Genomic DNA, 26,294 nt, shown 5'->3' on the forward strand with positions numbered 1-26,294 from the left:
ATGATGAGAGAGTCCGGGAATGTCCGCTCCATGTGCAGTATCTGCTCCGCGAGTGCGCACTGAGCTGCCTGCGCATCCGCATCTGGCGGGATGTAAACAGCGGCCAGGATGAATGAAGCAAACTCCCGCGGAGAATAAAACGGTTTGCAGTGAATGAAAAGGTATTCCAGAGAGGAAGAGCAGTGCTGAGCAATCACTGTTACATCTGTGCACCAGCCACTATTAATGTAGAAGCAGACACCTCCACCTTTGGTCTTACCAGAGAGAGAGGCCTGCCGGTCAGCGCGCAGCAGATGAAAGCCCTCCAGCTTGAGCGCGCTGTCCGGGATGTCCTCACAGAGCCACGTCTCCGTAAAACATAACATACAGGAGGCGGCAAAGTCTCTGTTCATGCTTCTCATCAGGGCCAGTTCGTCTGTCTTATTCCTGAGTGATCGTACATTGGAAAGGAAGATCCCAGGAAGAGCAGTTCGCAGTCCACGTCTCCTCAGACGCACGAGTGCGCCGGCTCGCTTACCTCTCTTTCGGCGTCTCACTTTCCTGATCAGAGTCTGCAGTAAATCTGCCGCGGATGCGGCAAATATTGGAAGTAAATCCACAGGTGTTGTAGTCCTGTGGTTAAGAAGCTCTTCTCTGGTGTAAGAATATCCAGAGGAGTGCCCAGACACAGAAGTTATGCACAAAAACAAGACAGAAGTAACGCACTGAAGCACCAGGGCATCCATACGCGGCGCCATCTTGGATCGTAATCCTTATTTATCTTATATTGGGCGGGATTGGTGCTGCTCCTCAGGTCATCGTCTGTCTTTAAGGCCACCTTCCCTCAGAGCCAGCGACAATAAATAGATGACTGAGATAACCGTGTTAAGGAAATCGAGGGTTCAGAGCATCTGAATCCTGAGCGGCCTAATCACCAGTGGAAATGTGGAGCTGTCCATGGTGCTGAACTTTAAACCAAAGGCATACTGCACTGTATGACGCTGGGTGACCGGGGAGGGGATCTTTGCAGCCAATCATTGACAAAACAAACTAACAGAGCTTCAGTTATCAGTCAGCATGAGCCAGACCAGCTGCCTTTGTTTTTAACAGGGTGATTATTCACGTCTCTTTTGATGTTGAATGACAAGCTGCACAAGCAACCAGCTCACTCTGAATATTGTCATATGTTTTACTTGATATATTTTTTGGCAAATCTGGAGCATTTAAATGAATGCAGTTTGATTTGCTTGTGAGCAGATCACCTCAGCATCAAAGCACGACTCGAGTACGTGTGAATCCTCCCTGTTAACAAGAAGGGTTTGCTGACATTTGGCCAGCTCACAGTTTTCTTCATGTTACTTGTTTGGCAGGTATTCTATCTTTACTAATCCCCAGTACAAAAATCATTTTTAGGACTCAAATTTTTAACTTTTTTGTTTGTTTTTGGGTTTGCTTTGTGTTTGTTTTTGTTTTTTTGGTCTGCCGCTGGTGTGATTCAGGGTAATTTGGTCAGTTGGTCCTTGCGTTGTCCATTTCTGTCCTTCCTGGTGGTCAGCGTGACAACCACAAAACAGAGGAAAAGCTGTACGGACTGAAATTGAGTCTTTCAACCCGTCACGCTTATTTTCTGCTTCTCAAACAGCCGTAACTTCAAGGAAAAGCTTTGTCCGCTTCAGAAAACCTTTTGTGAACTTTTCTTCTTATTCATATTTAAAAAAGGGAAGTTAAAGTGTGAGTAAAAACAATAAAAAACCTAATGCTAATCAAAATATTCATGGAATAATTTAAGCCGTAGCCACGTAAATCTAACACGAGGGTCCAGGGCTTTTCAAGCACAACTCACTGTCCTTAGTGAGCTTGTGACCTCCTGTTTGTGTTCAGTGATTCAGACAGCCAAAGCTAACTGCCCTCCCTCTGTCTACCACTGCCAGGCTGAGCAATGACTAAGCCCTGAGTGGTGCTAAATCACTGGCACTTGGTGAAGTGCCTAACCTACTGCTCACACCATTTCTAATTCACATTCTCAGTGCTTATTCCAATGCACAGGGGTGTTTATCATCAATAAGCACCGAGCAGAACGTATTTCCATTCTCCACCAATCTCCATTTCCACATTTCAGCCTGCAGTTTGTTTGGCCGATGCATGGGAGTTGGAGTTGTGTGAGTCAGAGTAATGAGCGGTGTTTATGGTAGTTACAGCAGGAAACAAGTGGATCTGACGTCTGAAATGAAGTTATGACTTCTGTCGTTGGCCTCCAAGTTTACACATTTCACACTTGATTGGCTGTTGATTAGACTGTTCAGTTTTGTTTTCTTTTTTTCAATGTACATAATGGCATATTTACAGCAGCTAATCAGCTTCCTTTTCAACTGATTACGTTTGTAATGCTCATAACTTATTGCTGTCCTCTATCCAGGTGGACCAGCAGCCTTCTCTCCTGGTAACTTGAGCACCAGCAGCAGTGCCAGCAGCACCCTGGGGAGTCCTGACAACGACGAGTACATCCTCTCTTTTGAAACCATCGACAAAATGCGACGGGTGTCCTCGTATTCTTCTCTGAACTCCCTCATAGGTAACCAATGTCCAGTACTACCCGAGTTCTGTCTGTGGTTTCCTACAAGTAAATGTTAAGATAAGATAAGATAAGATAAGATAACCTTTATTAGTCCCACACGTGGGAAATTTGTTTTGTCACAGCAGGAAGTGGACAGTGCAAAAGTTATGAGGCAAAAATTAGAATACAATAAGAATAAATACAGTACACAACTGTACAGAATAGAATAAAATAAAATACTATATACAGTAGAATAAAATAAAATAAATATACAATAAGATAAAAATAGAATACAAATACAAATACTATATACAACTGAGTAAAAATACAACGATGACAGAAAGGATTATTGCACTTAGTATTATTGCATATGTATGGATGTGTGTGCTTGATCAGTTAAAGTCTTTATTATGGAGTCTGACAGCAGTGGGGAGGAAAGACCTGCGAAATCTCTCCGTCCCACACCATGGGTGCCGCAGTCTCCCACTGAAGGAGCTGCTCAGTGCTGTCACAGTCTGCTGCATGGGGTGGGAGATGTTGTCCATCAGGGATGACAGCTTAGCCGCCGTTCTCCTGTCACTCACCACCTCCACTGGGTCCAGAGGGCATCCTAGAACAGAGCTGGCCCTTCGTTGAAAAATACTTAAAGTGTGCAAGGGTAGAGAACGACCCTGAGGAGGCACTGAGGACGTGAGATGTGTGAGGCAGGTGTTACTCACTGATCCTCAGGCCAGAGAAGAATGGAGAGCGACACAGAAGCACCGGGCAGCTCTGACCCCGGGGGCTCTTTTGAAGTTGATGACTTTTCCCCTCCAGGATCCCTTGAAGCAGACATTAATGTGGTGGAGGACCATGGTGGTCCCAAGCCATATCAATTCAAGCCACTGCCTCGGGCACCAGTAAGACCCAGAGCTCGCTCTTTCTCTATCAGGGGACTGTCCTGCTGCAGCCCAGTCATATGATGTAAAAGGAAACTGTTCAGCTCAGTAGCAGTGATTCTTCAACCAGGAAACACCGCTGCGAAAAGTCCTGTGTCTCGAAGAGAATTTTTTTTTTTTTTTTTTTTTTTTTTTGAAGAGAGCAAAAAGCGTTTTTCAAACTATGAAATGTAGGTTTGTTTTTTTTGTTTTTTTTTAAAGATTTTGGTATAAAACATGCAGAAAATATAGGCTAGACACACACATGCATACTGTCATTTACTATCGAAGTCAAAACCTCATCTGCCACAATAACCGTCTTTAGCAACACTTGCATTTACAAAACCACAGATGATTTAAGAAGCAGCATGCACAAGGTAAACAAACATTATATAACAGCAGCTATGCACTATTCTAAACCCAGATTTATTTAATATCTTGATAAGAGCACCGACCACTAACAGCTATATTCACAGGCAAAGCAACTAATAGCTAATAACATGTAAGCTGACGGTGTGGTGTCAGCTCGCTTAATACGCAATCTGTTCTATTGCTAGCAAAGAAATAGTCAGTAGATACAGGTGGAGGAACAACATGCAACAGTAGCATGCTAACCTATATCAATTTCACAATCATTTAACATTCAGATGGGTTGTTTTAAGTTTATAGAGCTCTATTATGATGTCTCAAAGCAAATTAGTTTACCTTTAAGCCAGTAGTCTTCTTTGAGATGGGCTGTTGGTTTTGAAAATGAGCATCTTGTTTGGAAAATCATCCATCCATCTTCATCCGCTTTATCCGGGGCCAGGTCGCTGGGGCAGCAGCCTAAGCAAAGAGGCCCAGACCTCCCTCTCCCCAGCCACCTCCTCCAGCTTATCCGGGGGAACACCAAGGCGTTCCCAGGCCAGCCGAGAGATATAATCTCTCCAGCGTGTCCTGGGTCTGCCCCGGGGCCTCCTCCCGGTGGGACATGCCTGGAACACCTCACCCAGGAGGCATCCTTGTCAGATGTCCGAACCACCTCAGCTGGCTCCTTTCGATGTGGAGCAGCAGCAGCTCTACTCTGAGCCCCTCCCGGATGGCCGAACTTCTCACCCTATCTCTAAGGGACTGGCCAGCCACCCTTCGGAGGAAGCTCATTTCTGCCGCTTGTATCCGCGATCTCGTTCTTTCGGTCACTACCCACAGCTCGTGGCCATAGGTGAGGGTAGGGACGTAGATCGACCGGTAAATTGAGAGCTTCGCTTTTACACTCAGCTCCCTCTTCACCACGACGGACCGGTGCAGCGTCCGCATTACTGCAGCTGCAGCCCCAATCCGTCTGTCGATCTCCGGCTCCCTTCTCCCATCACTCGCGAACAAGACCCCGAGATACTTGAACTCCTCCACTTGGAGCAGGAACTCATCCCCGACCCGGAGTGGGCACTCCACCTTTTTGTGGCTGAGAACCATGGCCTCAGATTTGGAGGTGCTGATCCTCATTCCCGCTGCTTCACACTCGGCTGCGAACCGTTCCAGTGTGAGCTGGAGGCCCTCACCCGATGAAGCCAACAGAACCACATCATCCGCGAAAAGCAGAGATGAGATTCTGAGGCCACCAAAGCGAAAGCCCTCCGCCACTTGGCTGCGCCTAGAAATCCTGTCCATAAAAATTATGAACAGAACCGGAGACAAAGGGCATGTAGAAAATCATTGTTTTATTTATTATTTCATTGTATATAAGCTTTGCTAACTGTGTGTCGGCTGTATCTGGAGACATTCATTAGCATGACTAATGCAGCTGTAACCCTGCTGGATGATGCAGTCAGCAGCAGGGACAGTGTTGCAATATTTTCCATCACGTGAGCAGCAATCCTCAGGGGGCTGTGCGTGAGAGAAAAATAGAAGGAAATAAATGACCTGAAGAAGGTGAAGGGAAGAGGAAGAGTGCGAGGCCTCAGTAGAGTAACCCTGAAACAAGGCCACAGACGGAAAAGCTCCAAATCCAAGAATAGAGCAAGTGTAAAGGTTTGCAGATGTGTAAAGGACACCATAGAAGGGAGCGGGGGGCTGGGACATTAAAGTGCTTTTCCTGATACACACCGAAGTCGCCCCTGTTCACTTACTGCTGCTCGCAGGTGATTGGCGGGCTGCGCCATGCGCCCTGACAGGCAGTTTGTGTGTGAGCAGAACAACTATTAACTCACTTCCACCCTTAACTTATTCTTTTCCATCCTTTGTTTGGTTTGAAGTTGCTTTCATAAGACCCTTGGGGCTTGCTTTTTCATCTCAACTGGAAACAAAAAGCATTAACTTGTTTCTCACTTTGTGGTAAACAGCAGCATGCATTCACCGATTTATCTCATCTATCTGCAAACAAAGAAATGTTGAGAGGGTACGTGTATTATAGGCCAGCATTTTGGAACAGATTTCAATGCTGAATGCAGCAGCTGCAGGAGTCTGCCTGCACAAAACCAACAGGGTAATAAAAGTGTGCTGTGGGCCAGGGTCAGAGCACTGATTGATGGACTTACTATTTGTTATTATAATTACCCCCAAGCTGGGAGGTTCATTTGTAAGGCATAAATATCTAATATGGCTTCAGCCGAGGTTCAGAGATTGTTTTTAATCTTTTGTTTTCAGTAACATAAAAAAGTCTTTGATGTTGTGCTTGGAGGACACTGTTTTGGGATGTAAGGTTTTTAGGTGTCTGCCTGATTTATCGTTCCTCGATTTAGTGCTGAATGTTGTTGATGAGTAATCTGAAGAAAATGGCGACACACGGCTTATGTAAAATATCTTTATAAAACACGATACAGTACTGAAACTAGATGCATATTGCGCATTTGCAGCTTGTGGCATCTATACATGCAGTCATACATGCAGTACTGCTTCTCTGAGTGTGGGTCACAGTTGAAGCAGAGCTGTACGGTCCTTGCTACCGCCTCCCTCCCTTCTCCAGGAATACTGAGGCACTCCCAGGCAGGCCACACGGGTCTGTTCAGAGGTCTTCTCTCAGGTGGACGTTTCTAAGACACCTCACCTTGGAGCCATCCTGTCCATGCATAAAATCTGCAGCTCTGCTCTGAGCTCCCCTTGTCTGACTTAGCATTTAACCTCACCTCTAAACACAAACCCAGACGCACTGTTGAGGATTGTCGTGTCTGCCTCTTGTTTACAGGGTGAGCTTAGATTGATAAGCTGCAACACAACAGACTGGTACAGCAGTCCACTTGTCAACCACCTCCTCCACTCTGAACTGCGCCCTGAGGTGCTTTAACTCCACCATATGCAACATTTAATCCCCAATTCAAAGCAGGTTTCAAATTTAGAATTGCTCAGCTTTCATCCAAACCTCATGGTGAAAGGTCACCTAGAGGGCAGCAGCCCACATCATCTGCAAAAAACTGATCTTGTAACCACGAAGGTGGACAAAGCCCTTTCCGTGGTTAAGTTCTGTCCACAAAGGTTACTTCCTTTTGGATGCAGTATTTATTTCAGCCGTTACAGCCATTCGCCCTCTAACGACCCTTAATAGCTGCACCACGTCCATCCATCTAGCAGCTGACAAAGACAACATCAACTGTTTTATCTTTGTGATGGTGCTAAAAAAGCTAATATACAAAAGTCAGTAAGGTTCACAGTCTGTGAACCGCGCTGATATTTTCATTCCAGACTAAAGCTGTGAAGCTGTGCATCTAAGGTAGGCCATGACTAATGCAGACTTTTAGTCTGCCTGGGCCAACTTTCAAATTTGTTACATCAGAAGCTTAAATTCACTTTTGTCAGTGTGTTTGAGGCAGTCTCACATTTAAAGAGCACCGCAGGTATGATTTGGGGCTGCTTACACTGCTTACCTCTCGCTCGAAATATATTAAAAATATATTTTACACACACGAGGTCCTTCACTGCTTTCAGACATTCTGATGTACTTTTTATGTTTCAGCCGTTTAAATCTCCCAAAAAATGATATGCAGTGTTAAAAGTGATTTATGTCATCTGCAAGAATTGGTGGAGGCTATAAAAAAATGATGCAGTGGTTCATTTAGCCAGCGGTTAACATCTTTACTACTGTACATCCGTTTCTCTCTGCACAAGACTTGGGACGACACGAGTGTCACGTCAGGACACGGCTGTGCTGCAGCGCTCAGCCAGTGAATGATATTCACCGTCACGTTCTTTCATGTGGACTGTGTAGGGATGGTGCACTGGTAATTTGTGCGCAGCAGTTAAATGGGAGAGGAACCCTATTTCACATTTATCAAGTGGCTGTTTACTGCAGCAGCTAGCACGCTGGCTAGCTGTCGCTAATCATATCCTGGCCCTCAGGCTGCAGTCTAATCACCTCTTTAACTCCCTCGCTCTCTTCCTCCCGCAGTCACTCTTGCTCTCTCCGTCACTTCATCTCTCCCTCCTTGTTCAGGATGCTTTTTTTTCTTACTTATTCTTTGTCTTCTCTCTTTATATCTTGCCTTTTTGATCACTCTCTGTCATATGTCAGAGCACAGAGGCTTCTGAAATGTATGATCCATCTCTGTTCTCTTTTTCCCCTCCTTCTGCACTCTGTTTGGGATTCGCTGCGCCGACACCACATCTTTCATATTGCATCCATCCCCTAGTTGCTGCCTTCTGTCTTCCTCCATTTTTGGGGGGAGCGGTTGCCCTTTTTGTCTCCCTTGTTTGAAGCACTTTCTGGCAGGGAGTCTCAGTTAGTGGGTCCAGACTTCAGTCGTTCTCGTTACCTCTCAGGGTTTATAAATCCTGGATTTTTAGAAAAGTGGAGATTTGGGCAGGGTAGAGCGTGACAGCGGTCATCCTTAGAGGTCAAATTTGCACGGCTGCCTTCATAGTCGGAGAGATCTGAGAAGAAGGAGGGAATAATCAATTCAAAATGAGAAACTGCAACAGCTGGGGACTGCCAAGTGTCCCGGTGCCTGACACTGAGAAAGACGGCAGATTGAAGCTGACTGACTGAAGGACTTTTAGATGGAGCTAGAGTAGAAAAGGGGCTGCAGCAGGAAGAGGGCTAAGTAAGGAAAACATGCAGGAGCAAGTAAAGGCTCACAATCTAGGGTGAGTTTGAATAAGAAAAAGAGTTCATTCTAACACAAAGAGACACAACAGGCTGGTGGTGCCTCCAAACAAACTGTTGTCAGCAAGAAACTCTTGTGAAAATGACAGAAGGAGGAGAAAGTTCAAAGAACAACAAACAAGCTTCAGAGAAAATCAGCAAATTGTCACATTCGCTGCAAAGTCGATGCAGAAGAAAAGAATAATGACGAGTGAACAAAAACACCTTGACAACAGGAAATGTTTGTTCATTTGTATTCATGATAACAGCAACAGTTCTCGGCAGTGGAGCTCCGGTGGATGCGGAGAGCCAGCTGTTTGTTGCGCGTGTGTGTTGTGCGTTGATTAATTGTGTACATTAGCTTACACCAGAGGTCCGTTTCCCTCTGCCAGCCAAAAAAACCTATAACTGCAGGAGAGGTAAATGACCGGAGAGGGTAGCATGAAGCTAATGAGATGAGCACTTAGCTCTTCTTGTAATGAACATGAAGTGAATTATAAGATCTACATCAGAGTGAGGTGTACAGTATGAGTTTGTGGGTGTTTTGTACGTGTGTTAATTTTCTCAATGTGTGTGATTTGTGTCCGTTGTTTAAAACTTTGCTTCCAAGCTGAATTTTCTCGTTTTATTTGTCTCTTCTAGGCGTGTCCTTCAACAGTGTTTACACTCAGATCTGGAGAGTGCTGCTTCATCTGGCTGCAGACCCTTTTCCTGAAGTGTCAGATCTGGCCATGAAGGTCCTCAATAGCATAGCATACAAGGTGCGTTATGTTCGGGTCTTTAAAGCTTTTATCACAAACTGTGTATTAAAGACTGACTTTCATTTGGCTCAGTCACACCAGAGCAAGAACAGGATAACAACCTTCTCTTGAGTAGGAAGTAAAACCTGACCTGTGGTTTCCCGGCAACTGCAGTGAATTAGTTTATGTTTGGAAACAGATTGCAAGTATTTGTGGGAACCGGGCTACTGCTTTTGATCACAAGATGATTACACAAGTTGTCTAATAGAACCCAGCGTTTCTCCAAACAAGTGCAGATGACTCAGACTGACTTCATTCACTGGTCGATAATGGTTTGCAAACAACAGCAGACAGGTTGCTGACACCTTACAGCCAGTTGGACTGGGATGCGACTCTGCAATAGGGTGGTTGCTAAGCAGGTTTATCCTGGTTCCAATATACAGTCCTTAAAAAAAATTATTAGGCCAAGCAGCAAGAAAATAGAAATATTTTATAATTTTGTGCTTTGACTGACTCCATCTTCATGCTGGTTTGTCGCCGTTTTGATGCACCAGACCTGCTTTGAAAATGGCAACAGACTGATTTCATATTCACTTTACGTGGTCACACTTATTTTGGTCTTGCTGCATTCAGTTCCCAAGCACTGTTTTTTTTTTTTTTTTTTTTTCCCCCCAGTGTGACTGTAGCATAGTTGGTTGTGGAGTCCCTTTCTGAAGCCTCAGTGTTAGCATTTTGATGGTTGCTATGTTGTAATTAGCAGTAAGCTAATGCTTGCAAGCTTGGATAACGTATTCATCCATAGATTGAATACAAACATCGACAAAGACACCTGTGAATTGGCGCTGGGCATTATTAGAGGTGTGTGTGCTTTGCCTGCACAGGTAGCTGTAGCCACCAATCGAGTCGCTGAACTCCGTGTTTGTGGTTTCGGTGCTTTTTGGAGAATTTTTAATGAATTTGTCCAATAAATAATAATGTGCCTTAATTTAATGTAAAATACCCATAGAATAAGTATTGAGGCTGTTAAAAATCTAAAGCGGTAATGTTGGGCCTTTTTTATCATGATCTAAATGGATTGACTTCCTTTTAGAGCCGCCCTCATGTGGCCATTAGAGGAACTGCATCCGCTTCATTTTTCAGCTCTTCAGGTTGCTGATTGTTTCTCAAAAAGGCGTCTGTGTATCACTGACAAGCATTCAAGAAAGAGCGGGGAAATTAGTTTTACAGCTTTTGCTTACTGCATTTTGAATTTAAGGTTTGAGCCTTTTCTTCCTTTTCCCGCTGTCCACGTTATAAGTAATTCTTAAAACTGAGTATCATCTCATTTTCTGGAGTCTAATATAATGAGGATATTATAATTGATTTTTTGTCTCTGTATCCCCGTATATCAGTTCTTTTTCACCTCATGGTTATACAGTGAAAAAGATCAGCTTCCAGCACACATGCCCCTCCCTCCCACTGGCATTTGCTTCCTCCGAAAGGCCATTACTTTTGTGCAAATGCAATTAAGGGCCATTGACTCCCCGAGGCTTGGCAGAGCGCAGCAGAGCAAAGAGGCTGCCGTAACTTAAGGAGCTATAATAACCACTATACTCCACCACCCATCCTAAGCCTCGGGCAGGATTTCTTGTGTTTTCCACCACCAACACCAATTGTTCCCTCTGTTACCTTCACACAGGCAGCATCTCTGCATCGAGGCTTCCGTCTCAGCTGCAATAAAACAAAGAACAGGACGCGATTAACAATATAATGCAATAGACGTTTTCTTCTGCCAGCACCGTAACACATTTTTGGAGCATGAGTTATTGTGGACCTGCACACTCAAGTCAATTTAACAAACAGTGGTGTCATATTTATAAAGATTAGGTCCCTGACAAGCAACATAAGAGAACAAGGAAGACGCCTTGAATGGAAGGAGACAGGATTCAGTCGTGCCCTGCACCTGCTCAGGACACTTTTGCGACACGTTTAGAGGGTTAATCATCATCAGTCATGTTAATCTTTCAAGCTGTGAACTTGAGACTTGATTTACAGAGTTGCACAGGCTCAATTTTTAAACCCACAGAGTCTGACTAATATAGTTGTTTGTAGTTATTTATTTACTCATGTACCCAATCCTGACTCTGCACAGATCGGCTGCTTGTTTCGTTTGTGGCTTTCCAAACACATGTGGCCAACAGGGAAGCCGCGTCCTCACAAGTTGAACGTTGTTTCTCTTCTTTAAATTCCAATACTGAGATATCAGCAAATAGTTAATAATATATCATAATATCGGGTCCCCTGCAGTAGCCAGGGCATGTCCTTTCACTCACACATTAAACAAATGTGCAGGACGCCCCATCAGTTTGTGCGGCTTTGTCAGAAATAGAAGCAGTCTCAGAGTGATGCTCAGAAACGAGGTTGTGTGTTGTTACTCGTAATGTAATTCCTTGTTTTGCAGTCTTAAAAGCTCAGTGAAAAGCCCTCAGTTGCAGCAAGAACAGGAACTGGAAAGCGAGATCATATTTTCCTTGTTCGTGGTCTCTTGACGCTCCTTTTCATGAATTTTAAGTCTTCTCTTTTCCTTCAACCTTCAGCTGGTCTTGGCTGAAGGTTTTCTCTCCCCACACCTCGTTCTGTTGGGGGTTTCTTCCTGGTCAAAGGAAGTTCTTCTTCTCCACCATCACCGAGTGATTGTTAATTCGGGTCCTCTGATCACTGGGATTTTGTTTGTAATATGTTACTTTCTCAGACATATGTTGTATCTGTAGTATGTAAATAACATTGAATTGAATTGTCTAAGGATGGCTTCCTTTCAAGTTGTTATAGATTAATAAATGTATTATATCTCTATGTAACATCTGCTTGTAAATAGGACTCAAACAAATGTTCTTAGAACAAATGACAGAACTGTACAAAAATGTAACAAAATATCACAACAAAGACGAGAAAGACTACGAAAAAAACAAGACCTTAAACAGAATAAGCACAAGTACTTTGATTTGGGATGAAAAACAAAGTATTTTGTAAATAAATAAAACGATGACGGCCAAATATTTAAACGTAATTTATTCCAATGAGGAGAAGGATAGAAAACAGACATTAAAGAGGATTTGATCTTAGCGTTTGATGCAGAATTTGAAGGAGCAAAATACTGTTCTGGACTATAACGATATCATGAGTGCACATTTTAAACAGTGGTGTTAACGGTCTTTTTTATTTTTCCCTCTCTCTCAAAGAGCTCGGCAACAGCTTCTTATTTTAAGAACCCTCATTCAAGTTCACAAGTGCTAACGGCTCTTTTAATTAAGATTTTAAATGTCAAATGTTATTGATTCGTAACAAAGCGAAACAAGGTCAGGAGCTAATTAAAATGTACTTTCTTCCAAGATGATTAAGGCTCTAAATGCTTTTTTTATAGTCCAGTGTTGCTGTCTGATGCTGGGACTCTTGGAGATTTTTAATAGTATATACATTTTGAACACATTGTGATTCTTTTATTCAGGTGCATCCAGTCGTTTTCACAGATGTGTCACTAATAAAGTTGGATCACATCCATCTGAAACAAATCCAGAGGTTTTTTTATGTTTGTATGGCAAAGATTTACTATCCAACACCGCCCTTATCTCCCAGTTGTTTGCCTGTATTGAAAGGAGATTATTGGTTAAGAGAGAGAGAGGATGAGAAGTTCGACCATTCGGGAGGGGCTCAGAGTAGAGCCGCTGCTCCTCCACATCGAAAGCAGCCAGTTGAGGTGGTTCGGGCATCTGAGAAGGACGCCTCATGGCTGAGGTGTTCTGGGCATGTCCCACCGGGAGGAGGCCCCGGGACAGACCCAGGACACGCTGGAGAGATTATAACTCTCGGCTGGCCGGGGAACGCCTTGGACAAGCTGGAGGAGGTTGCCGGGAAGATGGAGGTCTGGGCTTCTCTGCTTAGGCTCTGCCCCCACAACCCGGCCCCGGATAAGCAGAAGAAGATAGATTATGGTTAAGAACTTAAGGTTCTCAATGAAGCCCCCAAACATCATCTTTACTGTGAAAAACAGTTTAATTTAAAGTTTCTCCTCATCTACAAGGTCTTGAAAAATCAGGCCCCATCTTAGCTCAATGACCTCATTGCACCATGTAAGCCCAGCAGAGCGCTTCACTCTGACTGCTGGTTGGCTTACACTTGGAGTAGAATGAGAGGCGGAGCTTTCAGCTCCAGTTTGCAGTCAGGAGACAGACATACTAGTTTTTTAAGATTAGACTTGAAACCTTTTGATAAAGCGTAAATTCGGGCTGGATTAAAAAAGGACCCTGAACTTTCCCTTAGTTATGCTGCAGTCGGCTCAGGCTGGGGCATTAAATCCCTCAGGAGGAGGGATTTAATGCGAGTACTGCTTCTCTGCTCACCACATGTGTATAGACCACAGATGCCGCAGATAGCAGCACCTCTATCTGCCTCTGAGCCACCTCTGAGCTGGTTCTGTTAAATGGAGGTTTCTCCTTCCTGCCAGTGGTCGTGTGATTGTTGGAGTCTTTACCCTACGGTGTAGAGCACCTGGAGGTGACTGTAGTTTTGATTTGGCGCTATAGAAATAAACCTCAATTGAATGGAAGAATTCTCTCAATTACCCTCAATCACCTTCAGCTGTTCGATCTCATCATCACATGTCACAGCGATGTCGGGTGCTTTCTCCAGCAGTAAGAAAGCTCTACATAATTTACCAGGATTATTCAGACTTTTCTTTTTTTCCCTGAGCTGTCATCCGCTTCCACAGCTGTATCCTTCGACAGCCTCTGACTAATGTGTTTGCGCAGTTGACTCGCTTTCCAGCCAATTAATGATAGAGGAAGTGTGGGGAAGTGGGTTGAAGTCGGAGAACGAGCCTGTTTCCCTGCGTGGAGTAGTGCAGCTGCTAGCACCAGTTCCAGCCCAGGTTCCCGCTAAAGCTGCAGTTTTGCATGTCTCTCCCGCGTTAGCGTCTGGTTTGTTTGCCACATCAGCAAACACCGATGAATAATCCATGAGCATGTTACTTCACTGAGTGGAAACGCTCTTCCGCCCTGATGCTTTTTGTTTCAAAGACCTTTTGTTTGTGCAGTTCAGGTTTCCTGTTGTTTGTGTGCTTACCGCTGCCCTCCTCAACATGCGCTTCTCCTTTGTGTCACACATCCATCCCACAATTTCTGCAAAAGACATAAGCGCGTCCTTTAGTTCCTTATCTGCTTTTCCTTTTGTGCCCCGTCCCATCATATTGATCTTGTTGTGCATGAGTGGAAAAGCTGCTTTCATTAGTGATCTGGCTTTTTCCATAATAATTGTTCCAGCTGTTTTTACTGCTGTTTTCTTTCATTTGACTTGCCTCCTAATGAAGCGCCAACAGCTAACCCTCATAGCTGATGTCTCGTCCCCCTCACAGATGCAGACGTTTTTATGGGCCCGGTCTTTGCATTAAAAACTTTCCTGCCTCGCTCTCAGCCTTTCAGACGCACACAGAAGCAAAAGATGCTCACTGCAATTAGCATAGAAATCAAATCAAAGGTAGTAAAATGTGTTTGCTTGTGTTAACTGGATTTACGCTGCACACAGTTCTCTCCCCACCTGGCTCGAGTAAACAACAGCTCTGCTATTCATCAGCGATGCTTTGCCTCTATTGTCTTTATTAAGTTTGCCCCTCCCTCGTGTGCAGCCATTAGACAACTCACAATGAAGAGGTTATATTACCTGCTCACTTAATGGGATAAACCTGTGGAAATTTAGCAAACTTTGTGAAGTCCTGCACTTTTTATGCAGTTACAGCAGGAAGATTATCCAGATTTTTGGGCTCGTTTCTGATCTAGACACTTCTGCATATTTGTCTCTGAAAGCTTTTGAAAAATCTGGGAAGAAATATCATAATTTCAAACTATAAATCCAAATGTGATCATCTTCAGAAACAAGAATAAACAGACCTTTTTTTTTTTTTCTCCCTCAGGCTACGATGAATGCCAGACCTCAGAGGATCCTGGACTCAGGATCGCTCACCCAGTCAGCCCCGGCCAGCCCCACCAGCAAGGGCACGCACATACACCAGGCTGGGTGAGGACGGAGCTCACACATGCATGAACGCAGTGACACACTGAAAACTCATTAAACGGAAACCCCAGAGCATTTGAATCATGTGTTAGGCAAAAAAAAGTTGCATTTAATCATCACGATGTGCGTCATTTGTAGCAGGCGAATGGGATTCTGGCCAAATGTTACTTTAAATTTTATAGTGAATTATATTCATGGTGCATGAACCAGGATAAAATATAAAAATCAAGTAAAATTAAGTGTAGATTCAGAAGAAAAATAATTATTAGCATTTTAAAATTGAAATATTATTCATGAGCTGTTTGATTTCACGATTGAATAATTTCCCAATTTGTTTGTTTGTGCGTCCAACACCCTTCTGTCATGGTAAATAGTTTTCTATGTGCATTAGAGGAAAGATTCCACCCTTTAATTCAGAACTTTCAGCTTTGCAAACCCTTTCATGGTCATCGCTCGTCACGCCTCTGCAGCAAATCCAGAGCTGCTGTTACATTACACAACCTGAAAGTTTCCTTCTCACTACTTTAATGTGCACATCTGCAGTTTCACCATTATCTCAAACCTGTGCAGAGAGCAAATCATCGGCTTCTGGATCAGACCAAAATTTCTCAGGAGCAGCAGCAGCTGGGTTGAACAGTCTGGGAAAACTCAGTACTGTCCAAGCCTGAAAGTGTCTCATCAGGTCAGAAGAGCGAGGCCGTGTCCCGTGAGAGGCCCTGAGGTTCGACCATAACGTCCCGAGGTGTCTGAGGGATTTTTGGCTACGTTAAGACAGCCTTCATTCATAGCCGGCTCTACTTGCAGGATTTGACTTTGTCCTCCAATACGATTCAAGTTTAAGAGGCGCATTTTTTGCATACTAGAGGAGATCCCCCATGCATTAAAGAAATAGATGTGCAAGTAGTGAGAGGAGGACTACAGATGAGTGAAAAAGCAAAGAAATAGCAGCTGTCCTTTAGACAACACAGAAGAAGCGATGTTAGATTTAGCAGCTGTGTTACATTTAGATGTAACACAGCTGCTAATTTAAAAATAAAAGCACGTAAAATGTGCATTCGTAAACTGACCCCTTAATCCTCTTGTCCTCTTTTCCTTTACTTCAGTGGTTCTCCACCAATGCCCAGCACCAGCAGCTCCAGTCTGACCAACGACGTTCCCAAACCCCCCACCAGGGAGCAGCCGGCCACACGACCGCCTTACACCCCAACGCTGGGAGGACAGGCGCCCCACTCACACCAGTTTACCCGCACTCGCAAAATGTTTGACAAGGGACCCGAGCAGGTAGAGAAAGATGAAACCTGCCGTGCTGCTGCTAGTCACTCTTGTCCTCTCTCGCTGTTTCGTTTAACTCTTTAAATCACAGTTTTTTTTCTTTTTGTGTTTTTCTTTAGGCAGCTGAAGACAGCGATGAACCAGGTGGTCACAGGAACTACATCAGTCCGGCCCTCCAGACAGGCTTGTGCGACTGGAGCGCCAAGTATTTTGCTCAGCCTGTCATGAAGGTCAGTGTCATCATTTGTGTTCCTCACATGTCAAACTGGTCAGCTTGCTTACTCTCCCACAAAAGGCTGGCTCATCGCACATCACTATGTCGCTGATGGTTGGTGAAGTGTGCACGGCGGGCTCTGGCCTCTAATGCATTTACCACCCTGTCATATCAATAATGGAGTGACTATCAGTGCTGTCTAATTAGTACTCACTCCAATCGCTCACCTCGATGGTGAGAGAAGTTTAACTCAGGCAGATTGCGAGCAGTTTTTTCACCCAGGAACGCCCCTTTAGAGGCGACGAGAGAGTCGGCTTTCAGACACTGACAATAAAAAATGGTTTTAATACAGAGAAAGTGCTGCTTAGTGCACCTTTAAAAGGAGAAAGGACATCGCCATTTTCAAATCAAGAACTTAGAAATGTTTTCTTGTCTTCCTCCGTATTCCACTGCTAAGCCATCTACCACTTTAAAATCAACTTAAGTCAGTTGCTAAGCAACAAAGCAGCACAATATGGCAGATAATTTTCTGTTTACACACATTTATGTGAATTTGTGTCACTGGTGTGTGTTTATCGTGCTTTTTTGCAACAGTTTGAGGACAGATTGAGCTGTCTGAGGACATAAACTCTGTGTTATAGGATTTATTTTAAAAAGTAATGAAGTCTTATGGAAAACAGCAGGGTGGGGACCGATCACAGTGAGAGAGAAAGTACCTGCTGTTTGTACGAGATGGCTTTGCTGAATAATGAGCTCCATAATGTAACATCCTCCTGAGTGAAACTTAAGATTAAGACAAGTGCTTTCACCCGGCACAGTAGTAACACCGAAATGCTTTAATATTAAATCAAACTAACGCATGTTTAAACGGCCTGAACGTGTCGTCTTTTCCAGGAAAAAAGGCAAACAGTGTCAGCACATTTTTGTAGGTTAAACAGGAAGAAAAGCGATATAAAAAGAGCCAGGGTCAAACAGAGGAGAAAATGGAAACTTTGCAAAGTGCGTGAAAAATAATAGGGGGTCGTTTTTGCTCATGGCTGATATAGAAAGAAGATATTAGTAAAATAAAAATATTTACAAAACATGTAAGATGTTGTAGGGGGAAAGTGGTGGACAGGAGAAAGAGAACACAGGAAGAAAAAAATAAAAGATGATGAAAGTAAAATATTTGAAAAGGAAAGCAGACACTGAGGGGCAAATAGAGGTGGGCGAGGAGGAAAACAGAGATGCTAAAAGTGAAAGAAAACTCAATATGAAGAGCATGGTGGTGGGATGAATAGGATGAAAGAAATACGGGGCCAGGAGTGGCAACAAAGGCTGATAAAAAGCAGAGAGATGACTGGATGTGAAGGCGAGTGAACGAGCTCAGAGTAGATGGAGGAGGAGGAGTAAAGGGGAGTTTTGCCGCAAATCATAACGCTGTGTTGGCAAAATTTTGAGTGCTGTCATCAAACTTAACTCCATTACAAAGCCATGTGTGTGTGTCTCAAAGTCTGCACACAGGTTATCATATCACTGTGTCAGCAGCACACTAGAAGAATGTGTATATTTGTGTTATTGTCTCCACACATCTCACATGAGAGACAGAAGACACGTCCTCTGCTTCAGGTTCATATTTGTTTGAGAAGCAAAGAGCCGTGGTTACATGCACAGCTTCGTGTGGACTTATTATACTCATATTTTTATTCTCGGACTCTAACTTTGTCTCAAATCCAGCTTTATTCTGATGCTTGTCCAGTTCAGGGTCTGACATTATTTTTTGTCTTGAAGTGTTTTACTCCTATTTTATTAGTCATCACTTTTAATGTCCGTGTTATTTTTCCTAATTATATTAATTTTTTTTTTCCCAGGGGCATATTTTTCAGAGATCATGGATGATTGTAAAACACAAATACAGAACTTTTTGAGAGCTTACAGTCATAAGACAGCATTAATAACTGTAGGTCAGGTTGTGATGAAATCAGCAGAGACTGAAACCTAAAAACATTTCCAGCTCATTTTAATTTTATTTAAGTCATTTTGTGATCACGAGTTTCAGCTAGGCCTCAGTCGTGTAGTCCTAGAGCAGCTAACTTGTTAGCAAACACCAACAACGTTTCACTGAGCAGTTATGAAACTTTAAAAAGTGCAACGAAAGGGGAAAGGGGGGGTTTTAATGTGTTATTTTTTCCAGCATTTTTGAGCCTCCCAGACTTCTGCAGTTCAGGACATGGCAACATGAAAATGTCAGGACTGAACACCATATTTATACCAAGTGTTGCCTTCTATCTGTAACCAGCTTTGAGCCTCAGTAGCAAAATTTGTAAAGGCAAAAGTGCCCCACTTTAATCTCTGCCATAGAGAAACTGCAGCATTGGTAACGTGGCTGCTTCATTTGTTTTCTGATCATTTGCTGAATTTTGAGAAATCTTTCAAGGGCCATGTCACCACGTGCTCCAGGCGGTCAAAACTAGCTGCACCATATGAAAGTTTGCCTGATTAGTAGACATTAGGACAGCGTTCCTGAAATATGTCTGTCCATCTTGGATTGAAAGATTTTCATACCATCCAGCTTTGAACCGCTGAGAGAAATAGGACCATCATTTTGCAGACACAGCCAACAATGTCACCACAATTTGTTCACGCTGGTCATCTTTCATCTGGCATAGCCCAAAACATTTCAGATGTACAGATTTGAAGTTTAGAAAGTAGTGTTCATCGCATCCCACAGCTCAACACTCCCAAGATGCAATGCTAAATGTCAATGAGAAGTAAATGTGTGAAACCTCAAGGGCTGAAAAAAGAGACTAAGGTGATAGTGCCGAAAACTACAGTACCTGTAACTGTCCTCTGAAGCTGGCTCCAAAAGTGAGCCAGTCACCATAAAACTTAAACCGTTAAAATGTCCACCGTTTGTAGCCAAAAGCAAAGTTTGGGTTTTTAATTGAGAGGGGCTGTTTCTGCCAGGCTTCAGCTCTACAGGCCTCCTCTGCCATGTTTGTGCTGTTGGTGCCCTTTGGAGCAGTTTAATGGAAACCTCTGACAAATAATCTGGTTTACTGTTTGGACCATCTGAGAGGTTTGTGATTTAATTTTGGTTGAGGTCAATTCTAGTAATTTGTTACCTGCAAAGTAATGGATGCAGTTTGGTAACCAAGCGCCATCCTTTCATCTCAATATGGTCACTATTAGACCAAAACACTAACGTGGACGTGGCCAAAATGCAGGTGACCTCACAGCGGTTGCATCCATCTTTTTTGTACAGTTTACGGGTCTGAAATCACAGGTTAGCTGCTGACTGTTGACAGCCTGTTTGGCTGTCCACATACTTTGGCCTTACTCTACACTACACACTATCGATTTTACTGTATATGCACAGCGTGCAGAGCTGTGTGGAGATTGTGTGAGAGACTCTCACACACATTTTTACTCCTCAGGGTCTCATTATACGTTACATTAGCAGCTGACACGCTGCAGCATACCAACCCTTGCAACGACAGCATCAGCCAGCGATTTCCACACAGGTCGACATCAGACTTCTAAATCTGCCTCCTCTGAGAAACCATAAAACCCCAGAGACCCTGTATATGAATGATTTGACTGAACACACGCTACATACATCTTTCTCACAGACACAAATCTGTTTATTCGCTGTGAGGTGTTACAGTATGTGTGTTTTATTTCTCCAAAAGCCAACACACGCCAGGCGAGGACATTGCAGGAACAGTGGCAACATGGTACTATAACTTTGTGGGTGGGTGGGGTAGGGACTGTTTAGCATTCATGTGGCGTGGGAGGCCTTGCTGTAGAAATGTGCTTCATAAGCACACGCTGGCACCCGACATTTAAAACCACACACATACATTTACAGTTTTCCTCTGTTGTTTATTCACAGCCGCGCAGTTAACGTTTAATTTATGACTTTAATTCATGGCGCTGAAGAATGACACAGACTTGCTTTATATTAAACTCTGCATATTTAATGTCCAGTTTTAAAAAAAAAAAAAAAAAAAAAAAAAAAAAAAAATGGATTCTGTTCCCTTAAAATAAAGTGGGCGCAAAGTCTGTGGGGCCCATTTTGTTACGTAAGACTTAATAAAGTTAATACTTTTAATATTGTCCCACTGCTCAATAGATGTGATGAGATGTGATTACATAAAGTGAACTTGATACCTGGACTCATTATCTTGGTAATCGCATGAGCGTCCCTTAACATTGCACCGAGGCGATTCAGGCTTTCCTGTGAAGTTGAAAAACTTTATGGGAATGAGCACAGATTCTGAAAGGAAAGTCTTAACATTTAAGAAACTACGAATCAATCAAAAGGTTTATAATAATCTTGTCCATGTTTTAGTGGCCTCACTGGAACATGTGTATCTCTAAAGCTCGCTATACTGACAGGGCACTGAGTCCTGCCAGCACAAGGAGGAAATACATACTGTGTAAATAAATGATGGATGGGGGTAGCCACTGTGACATAACCTACTGGTTTCTGCAGCGTGCTGAAACCAGTAGGTTATGTACGTCTTTTATCCTGTCTTCGTTCTCTCACCCCAACCGGTCGCAGCAGATGGCCCCGCCCCTCCCTGAGCCTGGTTCTGCTGGAGGTTTCTTCCTGTTAAAATTGAGTTTTTCCTTCCCACTGTCACCAAAGTGCTTGCTCATAGGGGTCATATGATTGTTGGGTTTTTCTCTGTATGTATTATTATAGGGTCTATTGTTGTGATTTGACGCTGTACAAATAAAACTGTATTGAACTGAACCGTCAATATTAGCATGTTTTTAATAGTCTGCAGAGACCATATTTGAACGAGAGGTTGAGTGCTAAACTAGCAGCTAATGCAAACTTAGTTAGCAAGCTACTGCATCCATGTATTAAATGATTTCATCTCAGAAACAAATCTGAGAAGTAGTAACCATAAGGGTAACATAAACATTTACAATGTGTGTCACTTTATTAGGTACACAGCAAGCTATTTACCTCCTACTTTTTATTGACACCAACAACCAGCCACAGGACAAATCCACCAGTATCAACGATCCAACTGCAATTTCTCCATGAGCTGCAAATTCTAGTTAAGATTAAATTTATTACTATAAGATTATCTTTATAAGAGCATAGACATGAGGACTAAATCATCTTTGGATACACTAAAATGTAGTATTTTGACCCTTGGCTAAATAGCTGTGCTAATATTAGATTTTTATTAGATAATTTGGCTGCTAAAATAATTAACTTTGTGAACTCCTGTGGCTTTTTGTGTGTCTCAGGTAACTACAGAAGCTTGCTGACATAGAGATAGCACCAGCATTGAGCTACATTAATCATCTGGCACACAGAAACCTAAAATGTTGAGCCTTTGCTAACTACAGAAGCTGTTAAGAGAACAAATCTAACTGAAAACAGGGTTGATATTAATATTTCAAGTGACGATATTGCTTCTGCAAACTCTATCTTGTAATTTTCATTAATTCGACTTGAGGGAAGTAAAAACGTCAGGTGTGGAAAATTTACAAAATTGTTCTTTTTCTTTAAATTTTACTCAGAATAGAAACTAGAAGGTTTTTTTCCTTTCATTGATAGTAACCATTATCCAGAGAAGAGTCCAGGCTGTATCAGCGAAGGAGGGATTATAATGGTTTCATCTGTTATTTGGTGCAGTGGTCTCTGAATGTGGGGGAGAGCACAACAGGATTTAATTAAGTTTTCAACTTTGAAATTTTAAATGTACACTCAGCAAAAGTGTCAATGTTCAAGGCTCAATAAAAATGGATTTATTGCGGCAGTAATTCGATATTGTCCCTCTGAATTTTTTATTCGTTTGTTTGCTTATCGTTGTAGAAATGTTCCAGATGGGGAGAGCAGTTGTAAATCTCTTTTTCTCTCTCTTTGTCTTTTCTTTCATGCAATCTCGCAGATCCCCGAGGAGCACGACCTGGAGAGTCAGGTGAGGTTGGAGCGTCAGTGGAGGTTTCTGAGAAATGCTCGCGTAAGAAGGCAGAGTCGAAGCATCATACAAAGAGGTCAGTAATGCGCACAAAAGACCTTCTTCTTCTTCTAACTTGTTCTAAACACATTTATATTTCACGTCGCTGCCTGGAAGAAAGAATCGTCTTAATGTCCTGAGGAGGATTTTCATAGGGGAGATGTTCAAATGAAATGAACAGATATTACTGGAAATTAAATTAATTATTAAAATCTCTTCCCTGGTTTTCATCCTATTCAGTATTGCATTAAATGATTCCTCTTTTGAAAGGTAGAGTGACTTTGGTTAGGGAGCATACGACATACACAAGCTCTGCGGTCACTTCACTCGAGCACTTAGCTTCTAACAGAGCCATGTGTAATTGAATGTTTACGGAGCCTTAATGAGAGCAGGATCTGGGTGAAATCCAGACTGTCCAGACAGAGCCTCCAACGGCACTTTTCCTTGTCGGCTGCTCTTTGTTTCATCCGTTTCTCTGCCAGGAGGTGATTATTATTCTGCCATTCTCACCAGATTCATGTTTTGTGTTTTTCACACACATTACTGATTGTTGGGAAGCTTGATTTTTAACGGTATTGTAATGAGAGGACTTCACAAATTATGTAGGGATGGGCTCAGGTGCATATGATGAAAGAGCAGAGGAGAGAAAAGTGACTGCACCTTGACTGAGTAAATCATCAGTCAGAAGGTTGGCCTGTGCTCAAGTATATCCTGCTTTATCATCTGTTTCACCGTAAATAGGGTCAGAATTTGCTAAAATCAACTAGCAGCCGAGGTCATAATCTCACAAAGGAACACGGCTTCGTTTTCACCTCCTCCTTGCTTGTAGAAACACTGCAGACGTTTAAAAAAAAAAAAAAAAAAGGTGTTTCACTTCTTCATTTAGTGAAGGATTACTTGATACTTTCTTAACTTGGCACCAACTTCTTTTATCTGCTGTGTTTTAGCATCAGGTCATTGCTGCACAGCTGTTTGATGCAGTTTCTTTCACTTTCTATCACATCTGCATAAAGCGGCTGTTTATGGAAGTTATTTTTGTTTGTTTGTTTTTCTAACAAAGGTTCATTGGTAATATAATACCCAAGCACAAAATAGTCCCTATGTTAGTTGATTAAACTGTTACAAGTGACTGACAGTCGTGTCTAATTGACTATTTCCGGAGCCCTAATGAGGCTAACTTGGGTGAAATCCAGACTGTCCCCGAAAAACATCAAGATGCATCAAAAATTTTAGGTGAGCAAGTTTGCAAATGATTCGCAGGGATGGAAGGATTGATTGAAATCAGTTCAGAGCAGGAGACGTCCTCTTTGTGAGTCACAGGTCTCCCCTCACATGCACTCGCACATTAAAGAGGCTCCAGTGCCAGCATACACACACACTCCCCGGGTGAAGTTTGAGCAGCTCTCAAACAGAATAACTAACACCCCCGACGTCACCGGCAGCCCCCTCCACACATGCACACACAAACACACACACACAGTCACGAGGCGATTGGCGTCAGAGCTGAGGCTTGCTCACGCACACGTCTATCCCGCTCTCGTTAAATCATTGAATTCCCCTCGCAGTTTTCTGAAAGAGAGAAGTAGTAGGGTTGCCCTCATTCAGTCGAATCCCTCCAGAGAGAGAACCAAGGCGAGAGGAAGGAGGGAGGAGGAGGGGGGAGGGTACGATGGAGGAAGATGGAGGAGTTGAGAACGAGGCAGCAAAGCTAGCAAAGAGAGAAGAGAACAAACGATGTTCTGTAGCCTGTGAACCTGATCTGACTTGTACTGTTGTTTTTGTTGGCGGTGCAAAGTCTGCCCACTTCACTGTGCACTTCTGAGGTGTACTCTGTTTTTACAGTCGCTCTGTATCTACTGTGATGTCACACTTTGTGCACATAAAGCGAGTCGTGATGATGATCTCGGCCGGCTTTTAACCGCAGGCCTCCGCAGCTTCTCCCTCCAACTACATTTTCCTCCGTCACAGCTGCATCCATCCCCCTTCATTGTTCTTCATCTCGTTACGGCGGTCTCGGGAGTGAGTTCGTGTAGCCAAGGACGGGGTCGGCAGCCGGCATGTGTTGTTGCCATGACAACATATAGTGAGGCAGTCATCAGATTTATCAACGTGTTTTTACTCGCAGCGAAACCTGCCAGTGGGGTACACAACTCCACTGTTTTCTTTGCCTCGGCTCTTCCACCGCAGACCGTTTCATGTTTTGCTCTGTTCTCCTTCTTTGCCTCAAGTCTTCCTGTCGATGGCCAGGCTGTGCTTTGTCCTTTTTTTTCCTTTATTCCACGTTCTACTTCTGAAAATGTCTTCCAGGAAACTTTATTTGCTTTTTGTTTTAACTTATACAAATACTTTAAAAACCAAATACTTGTCTTTAATTTTTTTTTCTCAGTACTACTGTTAAAAGTATAAAGTTCAGATCATACTTGACCTTTGTGTTGTGTTGGGAATCTCGGCCCCGATTCCGTATTTAATTTATGTTCACCAAGCAATACTACAGCCCAGTATTTAATGTGTGCACCCAAAGCATAGATGTATGTTTTTAAAATAAATAAAGTCAAATAAATAGAGTTAAGTGCATAAAACCTGCAGTCTTTCCAGTGGCCAGCAGCTGGCGACTCGTCTGGTTGCTAAAAGAAGTCTGATTGTATAAAAGTCTGTGAGAAAATGGCCCTACTTCTCACTTGAGTTGATTTTATGATCTGTGCCTTTATTTTCATGTCACATACAGTATCATGGTGATTTGGTAAATGACGGAGCCATTCAGGGTAAAAAAGGTGATAAAGCAGGGTGTGCTGCCAGACTAACCTCTCACTTGTTGTTCACACTTTCAAAACTCAACTTGTACAAAGTGCTTTGGGTACTCAGGTAGAGTCTATGAGAGCCAGGCCATTTATACAGCCTATGATGCAAAACCTCATGAAGAATAAATTTCTCTTTTTCCAAAAGCTATTAGAAATGTGTCAGTGAGCCACATTATTGCGCTGAGTGTACCTTTTATTATCCTTTATTATCCTATACAATTAAAAACTAGTAATTAAACTGTATTCTTTGAACATTTCTTTTTAATCTGCTGACAGAGCATGGAAATATGAACTGCATTAGTGTGTTTAAGAAACTTAGAGGACAAAAGAATAATTTTCACGAACACAAAACTCAATAATGTGCCACTGAGAGAGTCCTGAGGCCCTCAGCTGGTGTCTTTGGTATTCTTGGACATGACAAAACCTGTCAGTCAGTTTAAGAAAGTGTGCACTGCTAATGGACTTTTAAATAAACCTTTTTGTTGTAGCTCTTATGTTATTTTGTTCCTCTGTTTTGTACTAAAATGCTTTTGATTTTGATCAGAGGCAGAATTTGAAAAATCTGCAAGAGAAATCTTTTAAGTTTATTTGTTAAAAACCACACGCTGATCTCTGGGATACAAAAACTGGAAAAAAGATGGAAGGAATCGAGCTGTTAACAGTTTTGCCATTTTAAAAGTTTAAAAGAAAGCTTCATGGAGAGCCAAGGCCAAAAAAGATGAGTCGCTACGTAGAAGTAAAAGCACTGTGAAAATTTAACAC

The 26,294-nt window shown here is 42.9% G+C and overlaps 1 protein-coding gene across 3 annotated transcripts in view; it reads left to right on the plus strand.

The window, feature by feature from the left end:
* The window catches only part of rptor (regulatory associated protein of MTOR, complex 1), a 199,813-nt gene that overhangs the window by 154,704 nt on the left and 18,815 nt on the right, over positions 1-26,294 (plus strand). For all 3 annotated transcript variants that reach the window (XM_085460410.1, XM_085460411.1, XM_085460409.1), the window contains 6 exons: positions 2,396-2,551; positions 9,143-9,261; positions 15,182-15,285; positions 16,386-16,563; positions 16,674-16,784; positions 22,666-22,771. In XM_085460410.1, the coding sequence (XP_085316536.1) occupies positions 2,396-2,551; positions 9,143-9,261; positions 15,182-15,285; positions 16,386-16,563; positions 16,674-16,784; positions 22,666-22,771 (774 nt within the window). The remainder of the gene's footprint in view (positions 1-2,395; positions 2,552-9,142; positions 9,262-15,181; positions 15,286-16,385; positions 16,564-16,673; positions 16,785-22,665; positions 22,772-26,294) is intronic.

This window comes from Copadichromis virginalis, linkage group LG6, assembly GCF_057382275.1.
Source record: "Copadichromis virginalis isolate Kocher_CV1m ecotype Utaka linkage group LG6, C_Virginalis_male_GT1.1, whole genome shotgun sequence".
Taxonomy (NCBI): Eukaryota; Metazoa; Chordata; class Actinopteri; order Cichliformes; family Cichlidae; genus Copadichromis; species Copadichromis virginalis.